The sequence below is a fragment of the Pseudonaja textilis genome, chromosome 2 (assembly GCF_049901715.1).
Source record: "Pseudonaja textilis isolate UNSWEBS1 chromosome 2, rPseTex1.2, whole genome shotgun sequence".
Classification (NCBI taxonomy): domain Eukaryota; kingdom Metazoa; phylum Chordata; class Lepidosauria; order Squamata; family Elapidae; genus Pseudonaja; species Pseudonaja textilis.
The window spans coordinates 17,554,755-17,580,849 of NC_141991.1; the positions used below are offsets into that span (position 1 = coordinate 17,554,755).

General features: G+C 42.4%; 1 protein-coding gene across 1 annotated transcript; it reads left to right on the forward strand.

Moving 5' to 3' along the window:
- Positions 1–897: 897 nt before the first annotated feature.
- POU5F1 (POU class 5 homeobox 1) lies at positions 898–25,189 on the forward strand. Its single transcript, XM_026720406.2, has 5 exons — positions 898–1,545; positions 15,139–15,250; positions 16,526–16,656; positions 21,338–21,502; positions 24,810–25,189. Exons 1-5 carry the CDS (start codon positions 898–900, stop codon positions 25,095–25,097), a joined length of 1,344 nt encoding a protein of 447 aa, XP_026576191.1. The 3' UTR covers positions 25,098–25,189.
- The last annotated feature ends 906 nt before the right edge of the window (positions 25,190–26,095 follow it).

A 26,095-nucleotide genomic window follows, 5' to 3' on the forward strand; every position in this document is an offset into this window, starting at 1 on the left:
CTCTCAGGGATCCCAAGAGCCGGATCATCCCCCAACTTCTTCTCCCTGGATTGAGGCCCTCAGTGGCCCCTTTGCCCCCCCCCCCACCCTTCCTCCCTTGGCTTTGAAGCCATCCTTGGGACTGCCCCATCCTCTCCAGCCTAGATTTCCCTCAGGGCAGCCCAAGATCTCCTGTGCAAGGATGGGAGTGTGGGGGGAGGTGTCTCCCTGGATCCCACCCTTGACTGGGCTTTGAAGAGGCCCACCTGGGAGGCATCAGCAGGCTGGGCCGGACCCCTGAGCTGGGAAGGCCCAGGGCCTTTCTTGGCCAATACCTGGAGGAGAGGTGGGGCCAGGGCCACTTTAAGCAGGAGGGCGGGTCCCTTCCAGGAGGGTTTCGACCCTCCCAGCTGTCCTGGCCAAGCAATCTCCGCTCTGCGGGGCGGTGGGGCTCCCTGCTCGGCCTTTGGGGGAGTTCGTTGGACGTTGCCCCGGCTCTTGCTCGCCTCTTGGGCTAAAGACAGAGAGGCTCAGCCCTCTCCCCCTTGGACTTGACTCCTCCTGCAAGGATCGGGGTCCCGTCTTGGGACGGCGCCCTGAGACTTTCTCTCGAGAGCTTTTCTGAGTTGCAGGGACGGGACAGCGGCGGCCGCTGCATCCTCCGTCGCCCCTTTGCTCCCCGCAAACATTGGGTCGGAGCGGGGGTCTCCCCATTGCTACCCTCGAAGAAGCAAAGCTGACCAACTGAGCCGTCCAGGGAAGGAGAGCTTGGATGATTTTAACAACCTCCCATCTCTTCCTTCCTTGCTCAACCCAACCCGTCCGAGGGATATTTTCGGCCTCCCCCAATTTCTTCCCGGGGGCATCTCGGCTTAACTTTCCGAGCAAAGCAGGGTCTCCTTTCTAGCCCGGTCACCCATGGCGGGGCCCTTGCGACGAGAGCTAGGCCGCTCCTCCTACCCTTTCCCGGTGCAAAGCCTGCACCTCGGCAACCTCCCGGCTGTCCCCCAGCACGAAACCACCTCGCCCGGCTTCTTGCCCGAAGCCTTCAGCGCCGGGGCCACTGCCGGGCAGGCCTTTGGCTTCAAGCCCGATTACGGCCCCCACCAGGGCGGGGTCGGGGAGCCCTATCCCGGCGGGGGCGAAATGCCTCGCACCTGGTACCCCTGGCCTGCCGCGGGGGAGGCCTGGAGCCACCCTCCCGGGATCCTGGTAAACCCTTATGCCCTCGCTCAGTCCGGAGAAGTCTGCCAGGCTTCCAAGGCCGAGATCAAAGTCGAGCGTGACTTCGAGCAAGCGGGCCCCTATTACGGAGGGCATCCCTGGACCGGTGGGTGTCTGGTCCCTTCGGTCCCTCCGGCCCAGGCCCGTCCGGCTTCTTGCAACAACCACACCAAGGAAGCCGCTTCGCCCAATCCGGATTCCGAGCCTTCCAGCAGCCCCACCAGCCAGCCCGAACAGGTGGGCAGCGCGGAGGAGAACAGTCCCCGGACCGATGCTAGTCCAACCCCCAGCGAGCAGATGGCCTCGGAGGAAGCGAAAGACGAAGAGGGCAGTGGAGAAGAGGTAGGACTGGCGTTTTGCAACGCGGTTCTCAAAGTGGAGTTATAGTATAAGATTAAGAAATTAGCAACTTTTAAAAATGGACAAGGACACAGTTGAAGATCATAGTATAATAGGACTACATTGATATACTTATCTTCTACTCTTTCCTACTGCTTCTATTGGTATCTATGATATCATGTTGTTGTATCTTATGATTAATGACTCTTAACCACTATCTATCTATCTATCTATCTATCTATCTATCTATCTATCTATCTATCTATCTATCTATCCATCTATCCATCCATCCATCCATCCATCCATCCATCCATCCATCCATATATATATATATATATACATACATGCATGTATGTTTTCTTAAGTTTTCACAGGTACTTACATGTATGGTATTCAGCTTCGTTCGGGTATTTTCCCACGTCATTGTAGTTGTGCTTTTAAAGTTGTAGCAACATTTTCGGCAGAAGCCTGATGATGGCAGATGAGATTGCTACAATTTTAAAAGCACAATTACAATGACTTGGGAAAATACCCGAACGAAGCTGAATACCATACATACATACATACATATATAATCCATCACTTTGTTGCTTGTATGGATAGTGAGAGCTTATGCACTGGAGACAAATTCCTTGTGTGTCCAATCACACACCGCCAATAAAGAATAATTGTGTCTTTTTTTTTTGAGTTGCTCATTTTCCTTACAGGATGCTAAAGGTTGCTTTTAAAACTTGCTGGTTGGGATGGGGAGGCATTCCTAGATGTTCTTTTCTTCTTCTTTTTCATTGCATCTCATCCCATCCAGCTGTGGTGTTGCAATCCTGCGGAAGAGTCCCCCTTTTTCCCCCGCATTCACATAACAACCCTGGGTTTGATCTGTTTGGGTGTAGTGTCTGTTTCAGCAGAGCATTTTAGCGGAAGATTTTAGCGAAGGGTTTTAGCATTTGTATCTGCTTGAGGCTTTGGAGACTGTTAGGCAAATGTGGGGAGCAAATGAAGGATTGAGGAATTGTATGAAGTGCTTTGGGACTTTACATGTTTGGAGATTCTCAGTTATCCAGGTCACGGTTGTCCCAAAGGTGGTTTTTCCAACCGGTCTTTCTTGTTTTTTTTTTTCTTTGAAAATATTTCGCTTTCTCATCCAAAAAATGGCTTGGATGAAAAGCGAAAATGTTTTCAAAGGAAAAAAAACCAAGAAAGTCCAATTGCCTTTTGGAAAAAACACCTTTGGCTCTGGGACTTCACATTTATTATGGAGTGGCTGGCTTATGGCTGTGCATTATTGTTTCTGGGTAGGACAAAATGTGATAAAACATGATCTCTGTTGGGACTCCTTGATAAGTATTATGGATACCATTTCCAAGCTGGTAAAAACTGTGTTAAAGTTGGAGTCCATTAAGTCTCTGGAAGATTTGCAATTAGGGTTTTAGATCCCAGCTCAGCAAAAATAGTATGTCTTGCTACCATTTCATGATTGTAACCATAAAGAAAGCAATGTTTTTTTTCCCCAGGTGGTGCTTTTTTTGTCATGTTTGAATGAAAATCTCTTAAGTTTATATTGAAACATAAATAAGTGGTTGGGTTTGGAAGACTGAAACACAAATTAGCTAACTCTGTCTTAGTTTGTTATATATTGTGAACCAGGACTGTAGAATTAGTTGTAGCTCAATGACTGTCTTCTAACCCGGTTTCTTAATTAGCCAGTTTGGGTTTTGTCCAAAACACTGAATCTTAGTTGCCAGTGGTTCTATGTAACATGCTAAATCACAAATCTCTTCACTGAGTTGAATACTAACCAAGCTGACCATGGTATCTGTGTTTGGTGATAACGCTATGAGATGTTTTTAGGATGGGTCTTCTGTAAATCTGTATTTTGGGGTTTTTTCTTCAATCCCACACCCAGCTGTTCCATATATACATTAGAAACATATATAATGGGAAAGTGGATGTTGTGGAATTTGGAAAAAAATGAAATTGAAAAAAAAAATCCAGGTTCATAATTTATACACTGGAAATGGAAGCTCATGAAAGCTCAGGCTATAATGCACAATCACTTTAAGGTGTCACAAATTAGAAGCAGGCAGAAATTATGAGAGTTGTGGTTACTGAGATTCAAGTTGAAAAAAGGTAGTTTTAGTTTCCCCCTTTTAAAAAAACCATCAGCTGTTTCTTTACACCCTTGAACTTTTGGAGATAAAGCTCTAAATAGCCCTCTTTCTTTTAAAAGTAATTACATAGCAAAACTGTGTTGGATTACTCCATCAATTCAAGTATCCTGTGCCTTAGTTGTTGAGAAAGGATGTAAAGCCAACAGCTTCCCTTTTTTCCCCATTCAAGAACTAGTATTCAGATTCTACTGCTCTGGTGGATTAATGGTGATTAATTAGTGCCAGGATGTGTTTAATGTTACAAACAGCTTTGAGATTTTTTTTAATGAGAAGCAGCATATAAAAATGTTAATTAAGGTCCATAAAATCATTGCCCCTCCTAATCCCAACAGCTACTGTTAGAAGTCAACTAATAAAATCAATTACAGAGAATGTCAAGAAGCCAGGCTTGAGTGGCAGAGCTTATAAACTTCTGAAGAAGTAAGAGAAAATATTTTTCTTAATAAATTCCTGGAGAATTTAGAATTTAGTTATTTTCTTCTTCTGACCTCTATTGGGCTTTAAGTTTCACAATGGAAGTGAAGACTTAACTACCTTTAGAAATTGTGGAGAATATCCCGTAGGTCAGGTTGTAGATTTAGGTAGAGGTGAGTTTACTGCTTGACTCCCAGATGTTTCTTTACCAAACTAGGTAACCTCTTCAGCTGCGTTTTGGGTGAAGTGTCTTGTTATTTCATACAGGTACCATATAAAGGAGAATATTTGTAGCTCAGGGTTGACATGAGGGGTCCTTGGTGCTTTCTGAGCTTGATTATTTTCTTGGCAAATGTTTCATTACCCAAACTAGGTAGATGTTACCTAGTTTGGGTAATGAAACATCTACGAGAAAACAAGCACGCTCTGAGAGGATCAAGGACCCATCGTTTATATAGGTCCTGGGCAGCCAGTTGATCTTGTAACTGGTTGAATCACAAGACTGAGCAACCATCCAGGACCTATATAAATGAACAAGATACTTCACCCCAAATCCGACTGAAGATGTTACCCATTTTGATAAGGAACCATCCAGGAGCCAAGTGGCAAACTCTGAGGACAAACCTCTGCCTAAAACTCTTAGCTACCTTTTAAAACTAAACAGCTCCTTTAAGATTTCCTCTTAGGAAATATGCTCAGTTGACTTGGATTTCTTGATTAATTGCTTCTTCTTTTGTGTGTCCCAGCTGTTTTTTCCTCACCCAAGTTAGCTGGATTTATTCAATTGATCAGTGAATAAGCTATACATCAATCTCTAGTTGATTGGGTTAGCCTAACCTGGCATGTCAAAAAAACCATCATGTGAATATGAAAACTATGGTGCTCTGGGCCACTTTTTATAGGCTTTATAGTGGGTATAAAACCACACTGTAAAATGGGTTACAGTTCTTCTGATTTGCTTCTAAAATTCAGAGACTGCAGCATGGGGCGGGGTTTCCCCCTCCCCAAGCAGCCTGATAAAAGTTTTAGCTTAAGGGTCTTCAAACTTGGCAAGTTTAAGACTCATGGACTTTTAACTCCCAGAATTCCTGAGCTAACATGAGAAATTCTGGGAGTTGAAGTCCACAAGTCTTAAAGCTATCAAGTTTGAGGAGCCCTGTATTTATCTTTTATACTGTTCTCCTGCATATCAGCTGTGACAAAAACCCCTTTTTTGCTAACAGACAGGGAGATCCCATCAATGTCCCCAACCTGGTGCCCCACAGGCTGGTGGTGGAGGGAATTATGTGAGGTTTTGACAAGACTGTGATTTGTTCATAGTTTATGACATCTGTATTACAAAGCAAGGTATGAAATCCGTGCCAGTTTTGCAACAAGCTAGCCATGCAGTACAGGTAGTCCTCAACGTACAGCCACAACTGAGCCCACCAAAGTTTTATGTTGCAAAATTTACATTGAAATGTGGTGCGTGAGTTTTGCCCCATTTTACAACTTTTCTTGCCACAGTTGTTAAGTGAATCAATGTGGTGGTTAAATTAGTAACCTGGTTGTTAAGTGAATCTGTCTTCCCCGTTGACTTGGGCTTGTCAGAAGGTCACAGAAGGGGATCTCATGACCCGAGACACTCCAACCAACCGTCATAAATATGAGTCAGATGCCAAATATCTGTATTTCGATCACATGACCATGGGGATGTCACAATGGTTATAAGTATGAAACCTGGTCATGTGTCGCTTTTTTCACAGTGCAATTGAACGGTCACTAAATGGACTGTTGTAAGTCAAGGATTACCTGTTTAGCATTGTTGTCACATGGTGACATTGCTCTCAGTATCTCAATAATTATTACCAAGTTAGTTACCAAGACAAATTCCTTGTGTGTCTAATCACACTTGGCCAATAAAGAATTCATTCATTCATTCATTATTGTTGAATATATGTGTGTGTGTGTGTGTGTGTGTGTGTGTGTATGTGTATGTGTATGGTATTCAGCTTTGTTCGGGTATTTTCCCACGTCATTATAGTTGTGCTTTTAAAGTTGTAGCAACGTTTCGGCAGAATCTCATCTGCCACCATCAGGCTTCTGTATTGTGTTCATCTGTGTGTATGTATGTGTGTGTGTGTGTGTGTATACACACACACACACAAGTGTTTTCTTAGACTTCTCCAATCCTCTCCTTAAAAAACATCCACAATGATGACCATCATCACCCAATGGCTGTGAATTTCATACCAGGCATAGCATAAAAATTATTCTGCTCATTGATCCTGAATCACCGAATATTTCATTTCAATGGGTGACACAGAATTCTAACACTGGGAGGAATAAAACCTTTCTGTTTTCTATGTCATTCATTGATTTCGTATTACCCCCTCACATCCTGGACATAAATGGTTTCCACTTCTACCCTCAAAATTATGCTATAGGGCTCTGCACATCAGAGTAACAAGACACAAGGACAGTTTTTGACCAAATGCCATCACTCTGCTAAGCAACTAATTTCCACAACACTGTCAAACTATTTAGTAAGACTGTATTACTATTCTTCTTCTCATCCTTACTAGTACCTATCTCTTTCCACTTATGACTATGTCCATGTTGCTTGCATCTTTACAACTTTTTATTGTTTCCTAATATGATTTGATTGCTTATTAGTAACCTATTCTTGACTCTTGATGAATGTATCTTTTCTTTTATGTACGCTGAGATCATTTGCACCAAGACAAATTCCTTGTATGTCCAATCACACTTGGCCAATAAAAAATTCTATTCTATGACTATCACTAAGTGTTGTATCTTATGATTCTTGAATATATTTTATCTTTTTCTTTATGTACACTGAGAACATATGCACCAAAGACAAATTCCTTGTGTGTCCAATCATCCTTGGCCAATAAAGAATTCTGTTCTATTAAGCTATCGAAGTTTTTTTTTTAAGCCAGAGAAAACACACAATTGTTGTAGCCTTTCCATATAGGGCAACCTTTCTAACTGTCTCATTCATTGGCATTCTTTTTTCTTTCTTTTTTCTTTTTGCATTCTTTCTAACTTCATAATCATCTTTGGAGATTATGTAAGCTGCCCTGAGTCACTCTGGACAGTGGAATGATTCAGGATCAATGAGCAGAGTATTTTTTTATGCCCTGCCTGGTATGAAATTCACAGCCATTGGGTGGTGATGGTCATCAGTGTGGATGTTTTTTAAGGAGAGGATGGGAGAAGTCCAAGAAAGACAAGAAAAATCAACAGCTGTCGGTCTTCAGGGCTGTTTGCTATTCTGAAATAGCAGCTGCTGGGGAGCTGCTGTGTAGGAGGGCTGTCAATCCTCTATTCATGTTTGTGTGTTTTTGGAATGTATATTGACTGCCTACTGTGAGATACAGAGTGGTGGACCAGATCAGCCCTTGGCCTGGTTGAGTAAAACACTTTGAAGTTTCTCATTCCTTGGGGAACATTAATTAATGAAACACTTGTGATCCCTCTCTCAAAGCCCAGAGAAAGCAATTGTGTGGCATTTCTTTTTTTTTTTTTAAAGTCAGGTTTCCAGAGAAAAGAAGCAACTCCATGCCTCCCGCTTTCCCTGTTCTCAAGTCAAGATCTACCAACAAAGCCAAGAAATCCAACTTGAATTTCTGAGCAGGAGATGGTCAAATTGATTTTCAAGCCCCTTGCTAATGTTATAATAACTGGACGGAGTACTATCAATCTTCCCAAATCTCTGTCTGTAATCAGATTGTTTGCTGCAGAACCAGACAGGAAGAGCGGTCTTCTCAAATCCATTGAATTTTGCTTGACTCCCAAGAGCTATCCATCAGAGTTGGGTATTGAAATTAAAGTCAACGTTTATAAATATTGGAGAGTTGATGCCTATTCCTCTAGGTAAACAATAAAAACCAAACACAGATCACAGTAGATAAACCTAGGAATGTATTTCTGATTTGGGGGATGGAAAGGTGTACTACTTTTAAAAAAACAGCATAAACACTTGACAAAAAGAATATTCTCTCTCCAGTTCCCCCTATGGTTAAGCAGTTGGTAGATGAACCTCGGATGGTGGTGATGTTTTATTAAATTTACTAGCTAAATACCCGTGCTTTGGTACAAAACTATATGGTCGGGCTTAGTTTTTGGGGAGGAAAATAAGGGGAATTTTTTTTTGCCTCTGCCTACCAGCATAGTGTCCAGTCAGTGTGTGAGAGAGTTGAGGGCTGTTTGGAAACTGAAGCAGTGTTTGTGTGAGCAAGAAGGAGACAGCAAGGAGCCCGGGCATGGCTTAGCTCAACTGTTCTGTACTAAAGCTGCTTTGTGCTGTGAAACTAAAACTGAAACTCCTCTCCTCTGCTTGTGTTTTGCATTTGGAAGAGATTTATTTTCAGGTGAGGAGGGTGAATAGAGCTACTTAGCATCAGAGTATGTTAATAAAAAGATATGAAATACTAACGCTCTGATGGTCATTTCAAAAAATCCTTTCTTAGTGAGCACCTAGAAGCCAAGAGGAACATACGTGCCAAATTTCAAGTTTGTAGGCTTTACGGTTCTGGAGATTTTGTGATGATGCATGAGTGATATTTCGCTCTGTGTGTGTGTGTGTATATATATGTGTGTGTTGCCCATCTTGCTATCCGCTGCTTACAATAAAATAAAAGCTGCAAAAACATTAAAAAAAAACTAAAAAGAGAATTAGAATGAACAGGGATCAATAAAATTAGAATTAACAGGGATGAATAGTAATAGCATTTAGAGAGGACTCTGAAGGAATATATAAGTCTAAATGGTTTTCAGAGCCAGCCTATTGCCCCCAACCATCTAGGTCCTCATTTTACAGACCTCCGAAGGATGGAAGGCTGAGTCAACCTTGGAGGGATTCACAGATTTGTACCTCAGAACTGAGCAATATTCTGACTGAGAGTTTCTCTGCGTGAAAGTATTCTTCACCATTTCTATCAATTATTTAACTGATTGTTCCTCAGTCTGGATATTTAGAAGTCTTAAGAGTACTGTGTAGCTTGTTTTTACTCTTTGAAGTTATAGCTGGGGTGATGAGACTCATAATTCAAAATGTGTTGGGGAAGGCCGAGTTAGAAGGTTCTCAAAAAACCAAACTTGGCTTGCTAAATATAATTCAGAAAAAGAAAAAAAAATCTAGAATGCTGTGGTTTTGGGTAGAATAAACAACTGAACTAAGAAGTGCTGTGGTTTTTGGTAGAATAAACAACTGAACTAAGAAGTGAAGCTTAGCAGATAAAAATTTAAAATGCTGTATTTCCTGTACCCAAAAGTGATCAAATACATAGAGATGGGATGAAGAATATTTACCTTGTAATAGGAGAAATATTGGGACTATTAATTAAGCTAAATGTCAATCAGCAGTGCCATCCAACTGCAATAAAGGTTGTGTTAAGAATACTAGCATTTTTAAATTAGATAGTGTCAGCCTTCAAGATTTCTTTCCTTTGCTTTGCATCTTCCGGCTGCCATAGTAACCGGGGAGGGGTGAAATAATTGGGCTTTGTGGGTGTGGGAAATGTACTGGAGGTTTAGAGATGAAGTCTATAAGTTGGGGAAAAACATTCGTGTTTATGCTTTTTTGCTGTGCTATGCACAGGCGCAACTCTTTATCAAAATAGGCCAAGGTCAACGGACAGATTGCCTGCATCACCACCTGAAGATGCCCCACATGACAATATATACAACTTTAATTGGATGGACAGTTTGAACTATTGTGGTTGGGAACGTTGCCATCACTTTGTATATGTGGTTTTCACGCGCAGTTCCTCAGATTCAGAATTCTTTTGATGCTACCACTTGATGTCCAGTAAAAGATATATTTTCTCTAATTAATGGAGTCTAAGCGTTTCTTTCTTGGATTTTGAATGGAGCACCACCTGACATTATTCTGAATCTGAGGAATAAGGAATAAACCTGACAGATAGTTTCCAAATTAAAGTATTCCATTTTATTGTGCATTAATCAAACCTTACCCAGAGTTCTGTGACTTGGTCTGGCTCCAGATCGTTAAATGGAAAGGGGACAATTTGTAATGAATCCAGAGGAAGAGAGAGATCACCAGCGTGGAAAATTATGATCTGTGAAGAAAGGATGAAGGACAGTTGGTGGGGTTAGCCTAGAGGAGAAATGACAAGTGGGAAGGGAAGGGAAACTAAAAAACTATTGCAATATTTGAAGGACTGTACAGGTAGTCCTCGACTTTTAGCAGTTCATTTAGTGACCGTTCAAAGTTACAACGGCCCTGAAAAAAAATGACTTATGACCGCTTTTCACACGACCATTGCAGCATCTCCATAATCACGGGATCAAAATCCAGATATTTGGCAACTGACTCATATTTATGACGGTTGCAATGTCCCAGAGGTCCCCTTTTTGCGACCTTCTGACAAGCCAAGTCAATGGGGAAGCCATTAGTCACAAGCTTACAAACCTTGTTACTAACTTAACCACAATTACAACCACAGTGGAGTCCAAAATTTCTCTTGTGAAGTGAGACAGTTGTTAAGTGAATTGGCCCCATTTTGCGACCTTTTTTGCCGCGGTTGTTAAGTGAATCACTGCAGTTGTTACATTGCTAACATGGTTGTTAAGTAAATCTAGTTTCCCCATTGACATTGCTTGTCAGAAGGTCGTAAAAAGGGATCACATGACCACCACCCCTGGGGACACTTACAACCGTCATAAATGTGAGCCAATGGTCAAATATCTGAATTTTGATCACCTGTGGCCATGGGGATGCCGTCAACAGTTGTAAGTATGAAACATGGTCATAAATCACATTTTTCGGTGCCATTGTAATTTTGAATGGTCAGTAAACGAACTGTTATAAGTCGAGGACTACTTATATTAAGGGAATGAAAAGTAAAATAAAACATTAAAATAATAAACAAATAAATAAACAAAATAAAACTCAAAGGCCAGTTTCGATGAACCACTGCTAGATCGTTTCCTGCTGTCAGTGTTCTGTGTTTCCATGTTTCTAAATATTAAAATATCCAGGGTATGTTTAGAGATAAGGTCTGGTCACCCGATAGCAACCCCGCAGGCAATACTGAAGATAAGATCAATGCAGATTTTCACCATGTAAATTCAAAAGACAGGTGCTCTTATGTTATGGAAGTTGGGGGGGAGGGAGAGGGAGGAGGGAGTTGGAAAGAGGGAGTAGAAAAAGAAAAATGAAGAGAGAGGGTGAGAGAGGGTGGAAGAAAGGGGAGAGAAGAGGGGGAGGGAGGGAAAGAGGGAGAGGGAGGGAGAAAAAGGGAGACTGAGGGAGAAAAAGAGGGAGAGGGTGTGGAGAAGGGAGAGGGGGGAGTGAGAGAGAGGAGTGAGAGAGAGAGAGAGAGGGAAGAGATTAGGTTGAGTTGGGATCAAATTTGCATGAATGAAGGTAGAAGATCATAGTTCATTGAACAAACAATAGCATCTTGGTTCACTTAAGCCATAGACCATGGTTTATACAGTACCCAGTTTTCACATCACGGTGAAAACCATATGGTTAAGGCCAACAGCAAGCTCAGCCTGTGTATTAAGTTTGCCATATCAGGAGGACCTGCTATGGCTTCCCCTGGCCTTTTTTGTGTGTGTGTGTGTGTGGCAACATATACAAACAATGCACCCTTGTGGATCTGATGTCTGCCCTACAACCCTTGCCGATGCTTTATCTTGTCTGCTCCATCCTGCCTTTGGGGCTTTCAGTCAAGACCCCCTCCTGCTCCTACCCCTCCTCCCTGGAAGCGACATTCCCCCAGGGGCTTCCAACACCCCCCCCCTCTCCCAGTAATGTCTGGCTAAGGATTTTGGGGAGCCCCTTGTAGTGCTAAAGTCACTTCAAAGCGCTTTTGTTGGTGCCTTGAAAGAGTTCATCCTCTTTTGCCTCAGGCGAGGTAGACCTTGGGATTGGCCTCCAGCCTATGGAAGGAACCTGGGCTTGGACCTTGGCTTGTTCTTCACCCCTGCACGATGTAGGGTGGCTACTTCTAAGGAGTATAAGCTTCCAGGCGTGGTGACCTTGCTCGATTTTTTCCAAATTTTGAACCCTCCAAGGTTGAGGTTTCGACTTTCACAGTCTCCAGCTCGTCTCAGTTCACGATGAGTTCGGTGGAGAACACTCTACTGGAGAATGTAGGCTAAATTGCTGCAAGAGATCATTGGAGCAGAACAGATCTCAGGAGGAGCCTGACCCTCCGCAAACCCCTTTCACAGTCCCCAGACCGTGCAGAATCGGAGAAGATTCTCTGAGAACTTGCAGAGAAGAGCAACTAGGATGATTAAAGGCCTGAAGACTAAAACATATGAAAAATGGTGGCAGGACCTGGGTGTGGCTAGTTGAGAGAGAAGAAGGACTAGAGGAGACACGATAGCAGTATTCCAGTATTTGAGGGGCTGACACAAAGAGGAGGGAGTCAAAGCACCAGGAAGCAGGACAGGAAACGATGGAAACTAATCAAGGACAGAAGTAACCTGGAATCAAGGAGAAACTTCCTAACAGGGAAGACAATTAAACCAGTGGAACAGCTTTGCCTTCAGAAGTTATGGGTGCTTCATCACTGGGGTTTTTTAAAGAAGAGACTGGGCAGCCAGTCCAGGTACTATAGGATCTCCTGCTTGAGCCAAGGGCTTAGGATTCAGAGATCTCCAAGATCTCCCTTCCCTTATTCTGGTTGATTGACGAATCAAGCATCGTGCTAGCCATAATGCTATTTTTGTAGCAGAAACAAGATTGGATTGGATCAAATTGAATTGAATTGAATACTTTATTTGTAATTAGATACACAGACTTGTACAGAAGCACTCAATACTTATATTTTTTTAATACCAATAAAAAGGAAAGGAAAGAAGATAATCAAAAGGCCAAATAATAATATTACAGTCCTACTTCATGGGTATGCATGCATCGACATTAGACAGCATGGTGAGAATTAGATGATCAGCAGAGCGATGGCATTGCTTTTGGCCTGCAGTGCCCTATAGCAAGGTCCAGAGGGAAGAGGTTGAACCACTTTAATGTCCAGGATGTGAGGGGGACTGCAGATATTTTCCCAGTTCTCCTTCCTACCCACACAATATACAAGTCTTCCATGGAAGGCAATTGCTGGTTCCAGTTGTTCCTTCCACACGTCTTATTTTAACTATCCCTTGGAGTCTGTCCTTGATAGTTAAGAAGAATGTGAGCTTGAGGGGATGGAAAAAACCTGGCAGATTTCTTCTGGGGTAGATATGATTAACTCTGATGGGCAATTAAGTAAGCCCCAGGCTAGAAAGATTGGGTGGTTACTATTTTTGGAAGCAACACACAAAAAAAGCCAAGCCTGTTGGTTGGATTCCTTTATGATAAATAAATGTGTGATTGTCCCCGGGATTGTCTGCTGGAGATTGGAATTGTCTGTTGGAGATTTATCTACTGTGACTGCTCCAAAGAGTGAGAAAGAAATAGATTAGAAACAATGAAAGTGATATCTGAGCTTGAACTCTTGCTTTGTAGCAAGAAATTTAATAAATCACTCCAGCAGGGAGAGGTTCGGGTATGAAGAAGCATTGAGATCTGTTGATGTGATTGATTTCTAGTGATTTGAAAGGAATCCATTGGATTCTTCTGATTTACCAACTACCCATTTGTCTGGCATGGAATCTTTTCATTCAAGTCTCTTACAACATCGGCTCTTAAACAGATTATGAGAATTAAAACCACTGTTCTCAAGTCTTGAGTTTGGTGGTTTTATCCTGATTAGTATGAGATTGTATATGTACCTATATGATATAATGTGTACACACACACACACACACATTGCATCATGTAGGTACATATACAATCTCCCTTTTATACTAATCAGGATAAAAGTACATTTATATATATTTATATAATATAATATATATTAACATTTGTTTAATGGTTAGATGTCAATCCCTTCTTCATCAGGTTTCCCCCTAATGGGTGTAGGTAAGAAATAACCGAACGAATGAATTCTTTATTGGCCAAGTATGATTAGACACACAAAGAATTTGTCTTGGTGCAAATGCTCTCGCTGTACATAAAAAGAAAAGATACATTCATCAAGAATCATATGGTACAACACTTAATGATAGTCATATGTGAGGGGATGGGTGATAAGGAATGATGAGAAGATTAATAGTAATAGTAGCACAGACTTTGTAAGTAATTGGACAGTGTTGAGGGAATTATTTGTTTAGCAGAGTGATGGCTTTCGGGGAAAAAACTGTTCTTGTGTCCAGCTGTTCTGGTGTGCAGTTCGTTTTGAGAGAAGGAGCTGAAACAGTTTATGTCTGGGATGTGAGGGGTCTGTAAATATTTTCACAGCCCTCTTTTTGACTCGTGCAGGATACAGGTCCCGATTGAAGGTAGCAATTGTTTTTTCTACAGTCCTAATTATCCTCTGAAGTTTGTGTCTGTCTTGTTCGGTTGCAGAACCAAACCAGAAATAGTGACTGGTTCAAAAATCACTCAGGGAGCTTCTATATAGGAAGGTGGTATTGAACCTGCCCCCACCCCCCTTAATTTTTTTACAATTTAAAAAATAAGTAAATATGCAGTATATTCCAGATGAGGTAGTAGGAGCAAAAAATTTAAAAATCGCCCAAACAAATTCCAGATGAGGGAGAACAGTTGTCCCAAAGGTATTCCTTTTCCAAAAAGCAACTGGACTTCTCTTGGAGGTTTTTTTTTCCTTTAAAAATGTTTTGCTTCTCGTCCAAGAACCTTATTCAGTTCTGAACTGAATAGAAGAAGCTTCTTGGATGAGAAGCGAAGTATTTTCAAAGGAAAAACCAAGAAAGTCCAGTTGCCCTTTGCAAAAAAACCCAACAAAACAAAAAACCCCACCTTTGGGGCAACCATGACCTGGATGATTGAGAAACTCCATAGACATTTAGCCAAAAGTTCTAACTTTTCTGAAAAATGAGCGTGCATCAAAAAGGCCTTATTGCTGTCTTGAAATGGACAGCAATCAATCAAAGTGCTTCTTTTTCTTTGCTTTTTTTTCCCTTTTAGGAAACAACTACTACAGAAGAGCTGGAACAATTTGCTAAGGAACTGAAGCACAAAAGAATTACCCTGGGCTTCACTCAGGCAGATGTAGGACTGGCTCTGGGTTTACTGTATGGTAGGTACAAGCTCTTGAGGTTTTAGGGTTGTGAACTATCAAATAAATGAACATTTTTGGTGTGTGTGTGTGTGTGTGTGTGTTTTACTAGGATGAGAAAAAACTCAACTTTTTGTCTCAACTAAGATTAAGAGTCTTTCTGTGGCACTTGAACAGCCCTGGCTCAGAATGATAGAACTTGTGGAACAAAAGAGTTGGAGAGAGGCTTTTTTTTGTTTCTCTGAGCTAAAGAGATGTGTTGCATTGAATTGGAATTAATCTTGATCTGCAGATAAGGTTGACCCATTAGTCCAAACAATAGTTCCATAGTGGGAAACATCTCTTCTTTAAAGGCATTGTTATCTAACAAGGTATGCTTCTTTTATAGCTTTTATATTAACAGTTGTAACTGGCACCTGATTTCCAGGGAAATATTTTTTAAAGTGTGTTGATTAATCCAATCAATTAAATCTCTTGTTGTAGCACTTTCAGAGGCATTTCTCACTGTCTATTCTTGTTGTAGGAATTTTTCTGTGACCTGGAATCTTATCTATTTTCTTTCTTTCTTTCTTTCTTTCTTTCTTTCTTTCTTTCTTTCTTTCTTTCTTTCTTTCTTTCTTTCTTTCTTTCTTTCTTTCTCTCTCTCTCTCTCTCTCTCTCTTTCTTCCTTCCTTTCTTTCTTTCTTTCTTTTCCTTCCTTTCTTCTTTTCTTTCTCTCTCTTTTCCTTCCTTCCTTTCTTTTTCTATCTCTCCCTCCCTCCCTCCCTTCCTTTCTCTCTCTCTCTCCCTCCTTTTTTTCTTTCTTTCTTTACTTCCTTCCTTTCTTTGAAGTAGACAGTCTAATTTTATTTTGATTTCTACTGAAAATAATTGGTGCATTTGAATCTAAAATGTATGGAAAACACACTGGGCCAGAAGTTGGCTTAGATTGCTTTCAAAGATTCTTCCAACACTTGAATTATTAGCAAAGTAATTGCCAACAATATTGAATATTCCCTATTTTTCTTTAGTTGCTACAAAGCATGAACGCTTTACAAAAAGCCCCTTGAAGTCAATGAGACTGAGAGATCGAGACCCATAGAATCAACATCTGACCTACCAGATCAGGGATCTACAACCTTGGCAACTTTAAGACTTGTGGACTTCAACTCCCAGAATTTTTCTGCCAGCTGGCTGAGGAATTCTGGGAGTTGAAGTCCACAAGTCTTAAAGTTGCCAGGGTTGGAGACCCCTGTACTAGATTCCTGTTCTAAATATCAATCTGGTTGTTCTTGTTTTTCCACTTAACTCATGCAGGGAAGATGTTTAGTCAAACCACCATCTGCCGCTTCGAAGCTTTGCAACTCAGCTTCAAGAACATGTGTAAACTGAAGCCCCTCCTTCAGCGTTGGCTTCAAGAGGCTGACAGTAACGAGAATTTGCAGGAGGTGAGTTCCTAGGATGGATGAATGGCTATCCTGTCTCCAGGACCTGAACGAATTCTTCATTTGGGAGACTAAGTTTTATTCATTGGTTCCAATAATTATTAATAATGGCATTTTGTTGAGAGTTCTAGGCAGATGTGAACTTCCCTCTTTCCCAAGGAGTATAAAATTTAAAGGGTTTTGTTTTAACATTTGAAATGAAAAGAGCACCATTCAGAATTGGGGTGGTCCAGAACATCACACACAAAAATTGCTATTTCAAAAGATCTGCTCATTGGAATGTTTTTCAGTACATCTCCTAAATGATGAGGTTGACCCCAAATAAAAGCAGGAATACATATTATTTTGAGGGTGAAAGTTCATTCTGCGAGCTTGTGGGTTGGCTTCAGAATGTTTTATTACCAGGCTAAGTAACATCTTCAGTTTGTAGGATGTCAGTGTCAGTATTCCTCTACTTATAAAGGCTTCAGGAATAGGAGTGTCCATTGAAGATGTTACTGTGAAGACCCGGAGCATAGCACAAAGGCAACATAGTCATATAAGCAATAAGAGTCCCTTTATTATCTCCAATTTTGCCCCCAATGTCCAGGCTACCTTCGGCTGGAGAAAAACTCTCCCAGAAACAGCCTTTCACTGTAGAAAATTCAGTCCAAAACAAGGCACATACAAACTGTAACTAAAAATCCAAACAAACCAAGCTGAAGTAATTAGCTTGACAGGGCAGGAGAAGGAATTTCAGACTTGAAAGCACAGCAAAACTCACACAATTGGGAAGACAGGAACACAGATAAGCCATAACGATGCAAGATAAAGTCATGTTTGCTCCCAACAGCTTGCTGTGTGCAGCTTCCTCTTTTAAACACTGTGTTCCCAGCTGCAGCTAATGAAGGAAATCAGGGCCCTTTCCTCCCCCGTAAGCCATGCAACTCACATTGCTCCCCTCTCTGTTCCTCCCTGCATGCCCTAGGATGAAGAGGGGGGTAGGCTGGGGTCTTCCTCTGAATTCCCTCCCCTTGCTCTACCTCTCCCCTGCTCTGCCCAGCTGGACTTTGCCCTTCCCCAGTTTCTTCCACAGCCGAAGGAGCCACATTCTCACTCCCTGTCACCTGTTCGGCTTCCTCCTCTGAGTCAGACTCCGACAGGGGCATGACAGTTACCTAGCCTGGTAATGAAATGTTCGGAAACCAACCCACAATCTCGGAGAATGAACCACCCTCATCCTACACCCAACAAGTGAGAGCAATCAACCAATGGAATAGATTGCCTTCAGAAGTTGTGGTTGCTCCATCACTGGAGGCTTTTTAAGAAGAGACTGGACAGCCACTTGTCTGGAAAGATATAGGGTCTCTTGCTCAAGCAGGGGGGTAGACTAGAAGACCTCCCAGGTCCCTTCCAGTCCTGTGATTCTACGTTCTAAGCATGGGAACAGCAGGCTGGTGAAAAAATTGCAGTGCCTAGATTTTAGTTGCAGTGGCAAAGGAAATTGGATGAATTTTTGCTATATTCCTCAGCAAAGATACAGTTTGGTTATACGAATCAGCGTCCTCCATTCAGTATTTCTGCAGATTCATTTATTCATTCATTCGTTCATTCATTCATTCACTGGGACCTGAATGGTTCTATAGGAGGGTATGATCAATCTAGAGGAATCTCGATCATGTCAATATTTGAAGCTCTCTAATTGTATTCTTTAATTCCTTAATAATCAGTTGAATGTTCTGTAAATACGCTAGCGCAGCATTAAAATCCACACTTTTTAATTACGCAAACTGAAATAGCCAAAAATGCGCATTTTATAAAAATGACAAAACAATTCAACTCAAAAAAGACACAGTGACCAATAAAACGGTATGCATATTGTGGAAAGGGAAGGGAACAGGAAGTCAAGACAGAATTTGAAGGTGCACTAAAAGAGGAGAGAAGAAATTACAGTAAACCAAATAAAGGTATTTATTCTTGCCTTCATTTTTGAAGATGTAGAATAGGGGTGTGAAACTCGCACCATCCCATTATTGTCACATGATTTATCGTGATTTTCCCCCTTCGCTAAACTGGGTGTGGGTGTGGCCAGTGCAAGATGCATCCAACCCGCAGCCCGCGAGTTTGACACCCCTGATGTAGAACAAGAAGGAAATCTGATGAGCTGAAATAAAAATGAAGCGAGAAGCCTAATGGATTAATTAAAAATCAGCTTTATGTCCATTCTGGGTTAAAAAGTTGACAGAGGAAGTTTTAACTTTCCGAACAAATCTTGCTGAAAAATAAACTAACATGCCCCCCTCAAAGTCTTGTCTCATTCACTTTCTTTTTAAGATGTCAGCAAAAATATAGATGGGGTAATTTAATAGGCAGCATACCTGGGTGTTCAAAAAGCTTTTGAGTTTCTCTTTATAAAGTTTATAATCAAAATTCAACAGTCATTAGATAAAACAGAGATGCTGCCTAGAAAAACAGAAAAATAAAAATGAACCTTTTTCAAATTAGAGATTTGAAAAGAGTCCTTCATGGTTCAATTACTTTTTAAATAGTTTCTATATGTTCAGGTGAACAGTAAGATAAGGAGACCACATTCGTTGATGGTATTAGACACTATCCAGGATAGTAAAATCTAAGAGTACAGAAAATCCCATAAGGATTTCCCTGGGCTGGTGAATGGACTTCAGAGAAGCAAATGCAGTTCAATGCATGTAAATGAAAATTGATGCACACTGGCACGAAAAATCCAGCTTGCACCCAATATTGGGACTTGAGAGGGCCCTGATTTGGGGATCATGGTGGATGACATGTTAACTCACAGTTTGCTGCTTTAAAAGGGGACATTCTATGCTTGGAATCACTGAGAATGGAATTTAGAATTAAATGGAACAACGAATGGAAAGATCCCTCTTGGACTATTGCATCGACTTTGAAATCTCCAAAAGTATATTGTAGAGCTGGACAAAGGTATGAACATGACACGGCTATTCCTTCACTAGGAAAGGGTCAGGACCATCCTTTAAGAAAGGAGTTCCAGAGAGATTCAGAAGCATGTCACCACCCAGGGTTAAACTGTGAAAGTCACTGCCATCAGACATGGTGATAGTTGCCAATTTAGATCATTTTGAAAGGGGACTAGACAAGTTCAAGTAGACCCAAGTTATCCACGGTTACTACTTTGTGGTCGCGGCTAAGATGCTTGAGCTTGTTGATCAGAAAGGTCAGCGGTTTGAATCCCTGGTGTCGCGTAACGGAGTGAGCTCCCATGACTGGTCCCAGCTTCTGCCAACCTAGCAGTTCAAAAGCAGGTCAAAATGCAAGTAGAGAAATAGGGACCCCTTTTGGTGGGAAGGGAACAGCGTTCCGTGTGCTTTCGTTGTTTAGTCGTGGCGGCCACAGGACCACGGAGACGTCTTCAGACAGCGTCTTTGGCTTTGTAATGGAGATGAGCACCGCCCCCTAGAGCTGGAAATGACTAACACTTATGTGCAAGGGGAACCTTTACCTTTACTCTTTCCTGAATCATGGGTAGCAGATTTTAAATAACAGTTGGTTGATTAACAGTAGAACAGGGCAATAAACCACCTATGTGGGCTTGTGAGCTTTCTAAAAGTATCTGGTGGACTTAATTTAGCAGAGTTGCTCATTTAACTTGACATGTGAAAGAAATTTTAGAAGGAGGAGTTGCAAAATCGGAGAGAGTGGAGGAAATTGGCGACTGGAAAGATTCATAGGTTTGAAGGTGAAAGGAATATCCAGTTTGGATACGTCGCTCATTGAAACATGGGTCAAAGGGACGGCTTTACAAAATGGAGGAGAGAGGGCATCCGGTTTGAATGGGGTAATGGGATAATGTTAGGGTGCTAGGACAGGTAGGCCTCGACTTGCAACCGTTCATTTAGCGATCAGAGTTAGAGCAGCATTGAAAAAAGTGATTTAAAAACCGTCTCGGAAACCTCCATGGTCACATGGTCAAATTTCAGGCATCAGCAATCATCATGCGTTTACAATGGTGGCAACATCTTTTGGTCATGTGATCGCCTGTTGCGACCTTCCTAAATTTGCTCTGACTTCTGAGAGCAAATTTAACGAAACCAGATTCACTTAATGGCCACGTGGCTCACACTTAACAGTGAATCTGCAGCCCTACGCTTAATAACCATGGCGAAAAAAAGGAATATAAATTCCAGTGTGATGCACAGAACAACTGTGCTGCTTAGTGACAGAAATGCTGAAATTTGACTGTGATCATAAGTCGAACATTACCTCTGTTCAGAAATGACAAAGATAGAGGGTTAAAAAAAACCAAAAGGTAGCCAAGGGAGACGTTTAGATTGTTGCAGTGGGACTTATCACAGCATAGAATTGCTTAATCTTGTAAGTAGCAGATGCTGGAGATATCTAAAGCGGGACCCAATCTGGGTCAGTCACCGGAACCAGCAGAGGGGCTTCAGCATGAGTCCAAACACTCGGAAGACAAAACCGCTGGTTCCGGTGACCGACCCAGATTGGATCCTGCAACATTATCCTGGGACACGTATATTTGCCTTCGTTCTGTGACATCCTAAGCCATTATTTTTTGCTCCCTCCGTGGCTGTGATAACTTTAAGCGGAGGTGGAGAAGGTGCTGTCTTAATTGGGTGGGTCAGAAGTGGTTGTTGTGCGCTCCAATCGGTGATCCCAAACATAGCTCTCGTCCTCTGTTCAGCAACTGTGCTCCATGGAGTCGGCCATGATCCAGGCTCGGAAACGCAAGCGCACCAGCATTGAGAACAACGTGCGGGGTTCGCTCGAGTCGTACTTTCTGCGCTGCCCCAAGCCTAACCTGCAGGAGATTTCACAGATTGCTGACGACCTCTGCCTGGAGAAGGATGTGAGTGACCCCTTCCTCCCGTCTTACTGCATTTCCCCCAAAGCAGCCACCATCTCGGTGCACGAAATCCTAGCTCTCCAGGGTCAGATTTTGATATCTGATTCAAAAGTGGGCACGCTTTGATTCAGAGCTTGGAAGAAATCAGACTGATATTTTTGAATGAATTGAATTCCAAAAGAACAAAAAACTTTTATATGTTTATTTATTTTTGCCTTAGCAAACAATGGAAAATTAAACTTCTTTTTATGTCCTGGGGCCAAAGAAGAAGTGATAGTCCGAAAGGGCCAGAAAGGAATTCCTCAGTAGCATGTCACCACACAGAGTTAAATTGTAAAAGTCATTGTCATCAGACATGGAGATAGTTGCCAATTGACCGGTCTGAGTGGGTTGTGTTTCAAAACACTTATTTATTTATTTATTTTTGCCTTAGCAAACAATGACAAATTTAAAATTCTTTTTCTGTCCTGGGACCAAAGAAGATTAGAGTGATAGTTCATTCTGGGTATTTCCAGCCACCTAATTCACAGAACTGTCTCACTTAGCAACAGAAATGTTGGGCTCACTTGTGGTTGTAAGTCGAGGAGTTCCTGCATATATATTTCAAATCTACTATATGTACTCTTTCCCAATTTGCTTTCATCTAATGGTTTGGATTCTAATCCTGAAGAAAGGAAGGACAACTCCGAGAGTGCTCGGTCTTCTGGATTGTATCAGTTGTAGCCATTTTGCATCCCTGTTGTTCATTTACAAATGACACAGCACTCAAGCTACAAATTGTTGTGTCGGTATCTGATGCATGTCCAAAGCACTCTGGTGTAGTCTTTTATCGTTACCACAATTCTGAGGTGAATGAAACTGGCAGAGAGCAAATCCCTTGGAAATAAAATTGGAAAGCTTGTTCGGAGTATTGCAGTGTAAATTCAGCACCAGAAAAATAAACACAGATGGCTGAGGTTTCATTTAACTTCTTTATAAACATATAAAGTAAATTTTATAATACCAGTTGTAGATTTCTCCAACATGGAGCAAATTGAAATAGAAGCAGACATGTTACAGGTTCGGAACAGAACAGCAACTCAATTTCACCTCAGAAACAGACATCAATTTTATTTTAGTCCAGAAGGCAAGCAAGACACACAGCAGAGGAGAGAAGCAGTTTCATCTTCAATAGACAGATCTTAACATAGCTGCAGAGCTTAATAGAGAGCCAGGCCTAGGCTACTTCTAGTTTCAGTTCCCAAGCAGTCCTCATTGGCAGACTTAGTTGCTATGCCTGTTCATTGGCTGACCTTGTTACCATGCTCTGTTCTAGTTCACGAATATACTCTGACAAAGCTGACAGGCTTTATTATGGTCTTGTTTTCATTGGGTTCACATTTCATTACGGTCCATATGACTGGTTGTTTTTAAGCTTACTGTGTTGTGTGAATCTAATCACTGCCAGCTGGAAACCATGGATTATTGCTTAGCTGGTGCAGACTGAATCATGAAGGGTCCTTGGTGCTCTCTGAGTTTGGTTGTTTTTCTTGCAGATGTTTCAGTACCCGGAATAGGTAACATCATCAGACTAGCACTGATGATGTTACCTAGTTGGGTAATGAAATGCCTGCAAGAAAACAACCAAACGCTTGAGACCAGCAAGGGCCCCTCATTTCAAGCCTGAGCTACAAACATTCTCCTTCATTGGAAATGGAATCATTGGTGGTTTATTAAACCCAAGTTCCACCTGATGAAATAAACCAAGCTTGATTGCAATGTGTAAAGCCAATTGGGATGTCTCCTTCAACATTTGTCTGTGGAGATTCTCAGTTATCCAGATCATGGCTATCCCAAAGGTGTTTTGTTTTTGGTTTTTTCCAAAAGGCAACTGGATTTTCTTTGTTTTGCTTGAAGACATTTCGCCTCTCATCCAAGAAGCTTCTTCAGTTCTGCATTGTCATTTAAAATCTCCCGTGACTCCCATTTCAAGGATAGGAACTAAGTGCTGAGAGAGCTATGGCCGCCCTGTTCAGTAGATGTAGGGTTGTTAAACCCAGAGATAAACCTCAAGGGTTTCTTCTGCTGTTGCAACATTCAAAGGGCAGGCCACGTAGAGCCCTTCTAGAGCAGTGGCCCCCAACCTTTTTTGTGCCACGACCCGGTACTGGCATCACAAAATGATCTGCGGCCCGGTACCGGCATCAGCACGCATAACAAGGCAAGGCGAGCCGAGCGACCGGCCAGCCAGCCGTCCCCGCTTCTCCCCGCCACCTTCAACTCCTCCTTTGTACCTTTGTCGATGGGCTTCGTTTTGGGACGGTCGCTCGGCTCGTCTTGCCTTGGGTGCTGAAAGAATCCTTGCGCCTTAGTTTCATTCAAAGCCCCCCTCTATGAAACTAAGGCACGAGGATTCCTTCAGGACCCAAACACCGCTTTCCAACCGGAAAAGCTCACCCAGAAGCACTTTCTCATCAAACAAGATGGCGGCGCCCAGCAAACCAGCGGCCTGGTAGGAAATGTTTCACGGACCGGTACCGGTCCGCGACCCAGTGGCTGGGGACCCCTGTTCTAGAGGATGGGCTGTGCAAGGAGCTATGTGGAGAAGGCCATTGCAGAGAGCATTAGCATAGTGATCGACTGTCCCTCCTTGGTGGTGCAGTGGTGAGAATGCAGTACTGCAGGCTACCTCTGCTGACTGCCTGCAATTTGGCAGTTCAAATCTCACCAGGCTCAAGGTTGACTCAGCCTTCCATCCTTCCGAGTCAGCAAAATGAGGACCCAGATTGTTGAGGGGCAATATGCTGACTTTGTAAACCGCTTAGAGAGGGCTGTAAAGCACCATGAAGCGGTATATAAGTCTAATTGCGATTGCAGGCCAACTCTGCCCACAGCCAGGAGTTCGATCCTGAACAGCTCCACCCATCTTTCCTTCCATCCTTCCTTGGTCAGTATAATGAGGGCCCAGAGCGTTGGGGACATTGTAAATCAAGAGTGCTATAAAGCACTATGGGACAGTATATAAGTCTCAAGTGCTCTTGCTAAGAGCTGTGGTGATGCAGTGGTTAGAGCGCAGTACTACAGGCTATTTCTGCTGTCTGTCGGCTGCCTGCAATTCGGCAGTTCGAATCTCACCAGGCTCAAGGTTGACTCGGCCTTCCTTCCATCCTTCTGAGGTCGGTAAAATGAGGACCCAGATTGTTGGGGGGCAATATGCTGACTCTGTAAACCGCTTAGAGAGGGCTGTAAAAGCACTGTGAAGCGGTATATAAGTCTAAATGCTATTACTACAACTTACATGTGCTTTGTCTCCTGTCTCTCATCCGTGTAGGTAGTACGTGTCTGGTTTTGCAACCGCCGTCAGAAGGGCAAGCGCAACTCAGGAGCTGGGTCTCGGGACGAGTCCGATGGCCCCATTCTACCCCAAGCTTGTCCTCATGGGCCACTCCAAGCTCCGCCCCATGGTCTTGGCCCCGTCCACCAGCTGCCTCCACCGCCTCAGGGCTACAACACAACTACGTTTGCTGCTGTTTATGTGCCCCAGTTCCACGAAGGAGAAGTTTTTATCGCTCCCGCCTCGACCTCAGCTGTGATGGGCCACCCAATGCACTCCAGCTGAAGAGCCGGTCTAGCAAATCTCGGCGTCTTAATTTTTTAATCTCAGGGAGGTCCTCCAGCCATTTTCTTTCTTCTTTCTTAGATTTTGTTATCCTTTAGGAAAGGAAGGGCTCAAAAGCTCAGGAGCTTTGACCCTCTTTTATACTCAGGGATACAAAACGTCTTGGTAAGGCTTTTCTAATCAGGGTTTAAAAAATATTTTACAATGTTTTTTTTTATATATACATGTCTTTTGATAAAGCAAAAACTGCTTCTAAAAGCCGCTTTCATTTCCAACCCTTTTTGGTTTCTCTAGGATCCTTTAACAGCTGGTCTTTATTGAGTTTGGCATGCATTACCTTTTTACCCACCCCAAATCCAGATGCTTCTGTCCCTAAAGGACCAAGCAGATAGTCGGGAACTGACCATAACTGGGTATCATTGCCCACGTTCAATCAACGCATGTTGAGATGGTAATGCTTATAAAAGGGGTTTTGTTCTCATAACTGTCCAACACAAAGCCAGGCGATTTTGAGGTCCACTTCTTGGTGAACCTCAAAACCGCACGGCTTTTGTCATTTTCTTGGTGGATCACATCTCCCCTGCAGGTAGAAAGGACTTGAGTTTTCTCCCCCCCCCCCCAATTTTCTCTCCCTCCCCATCCTATAATTTAGTACAAAATTTATTCAAAACGGGAGCTAGGTCAAAAGCATTCTTGTGTCTGATCCAATCAAGAAAAGTCTTTAAAAACTTCCTGAATTCTTGGTTTGGTTCTTTGACCATCCTGACACCCCAAGATAGAGAGGCCTTAATGGTGTCCCCAGAAAAACATTCTCTTTTTGGCCTTGGTTGCCATTGCAATCCTCAAAAAACAAACAAAAAACACCCAGATTTTAGGCAATGCCCAGATTTTAGGCAATGCCCAGATTTTAGAGGATGCAAGAGGCTGGATACACACCGTCTCCCTCTCTGAAAGTCCACAGTAATCTTTAAGACACAAGAACGCATGGTGTAAAATCT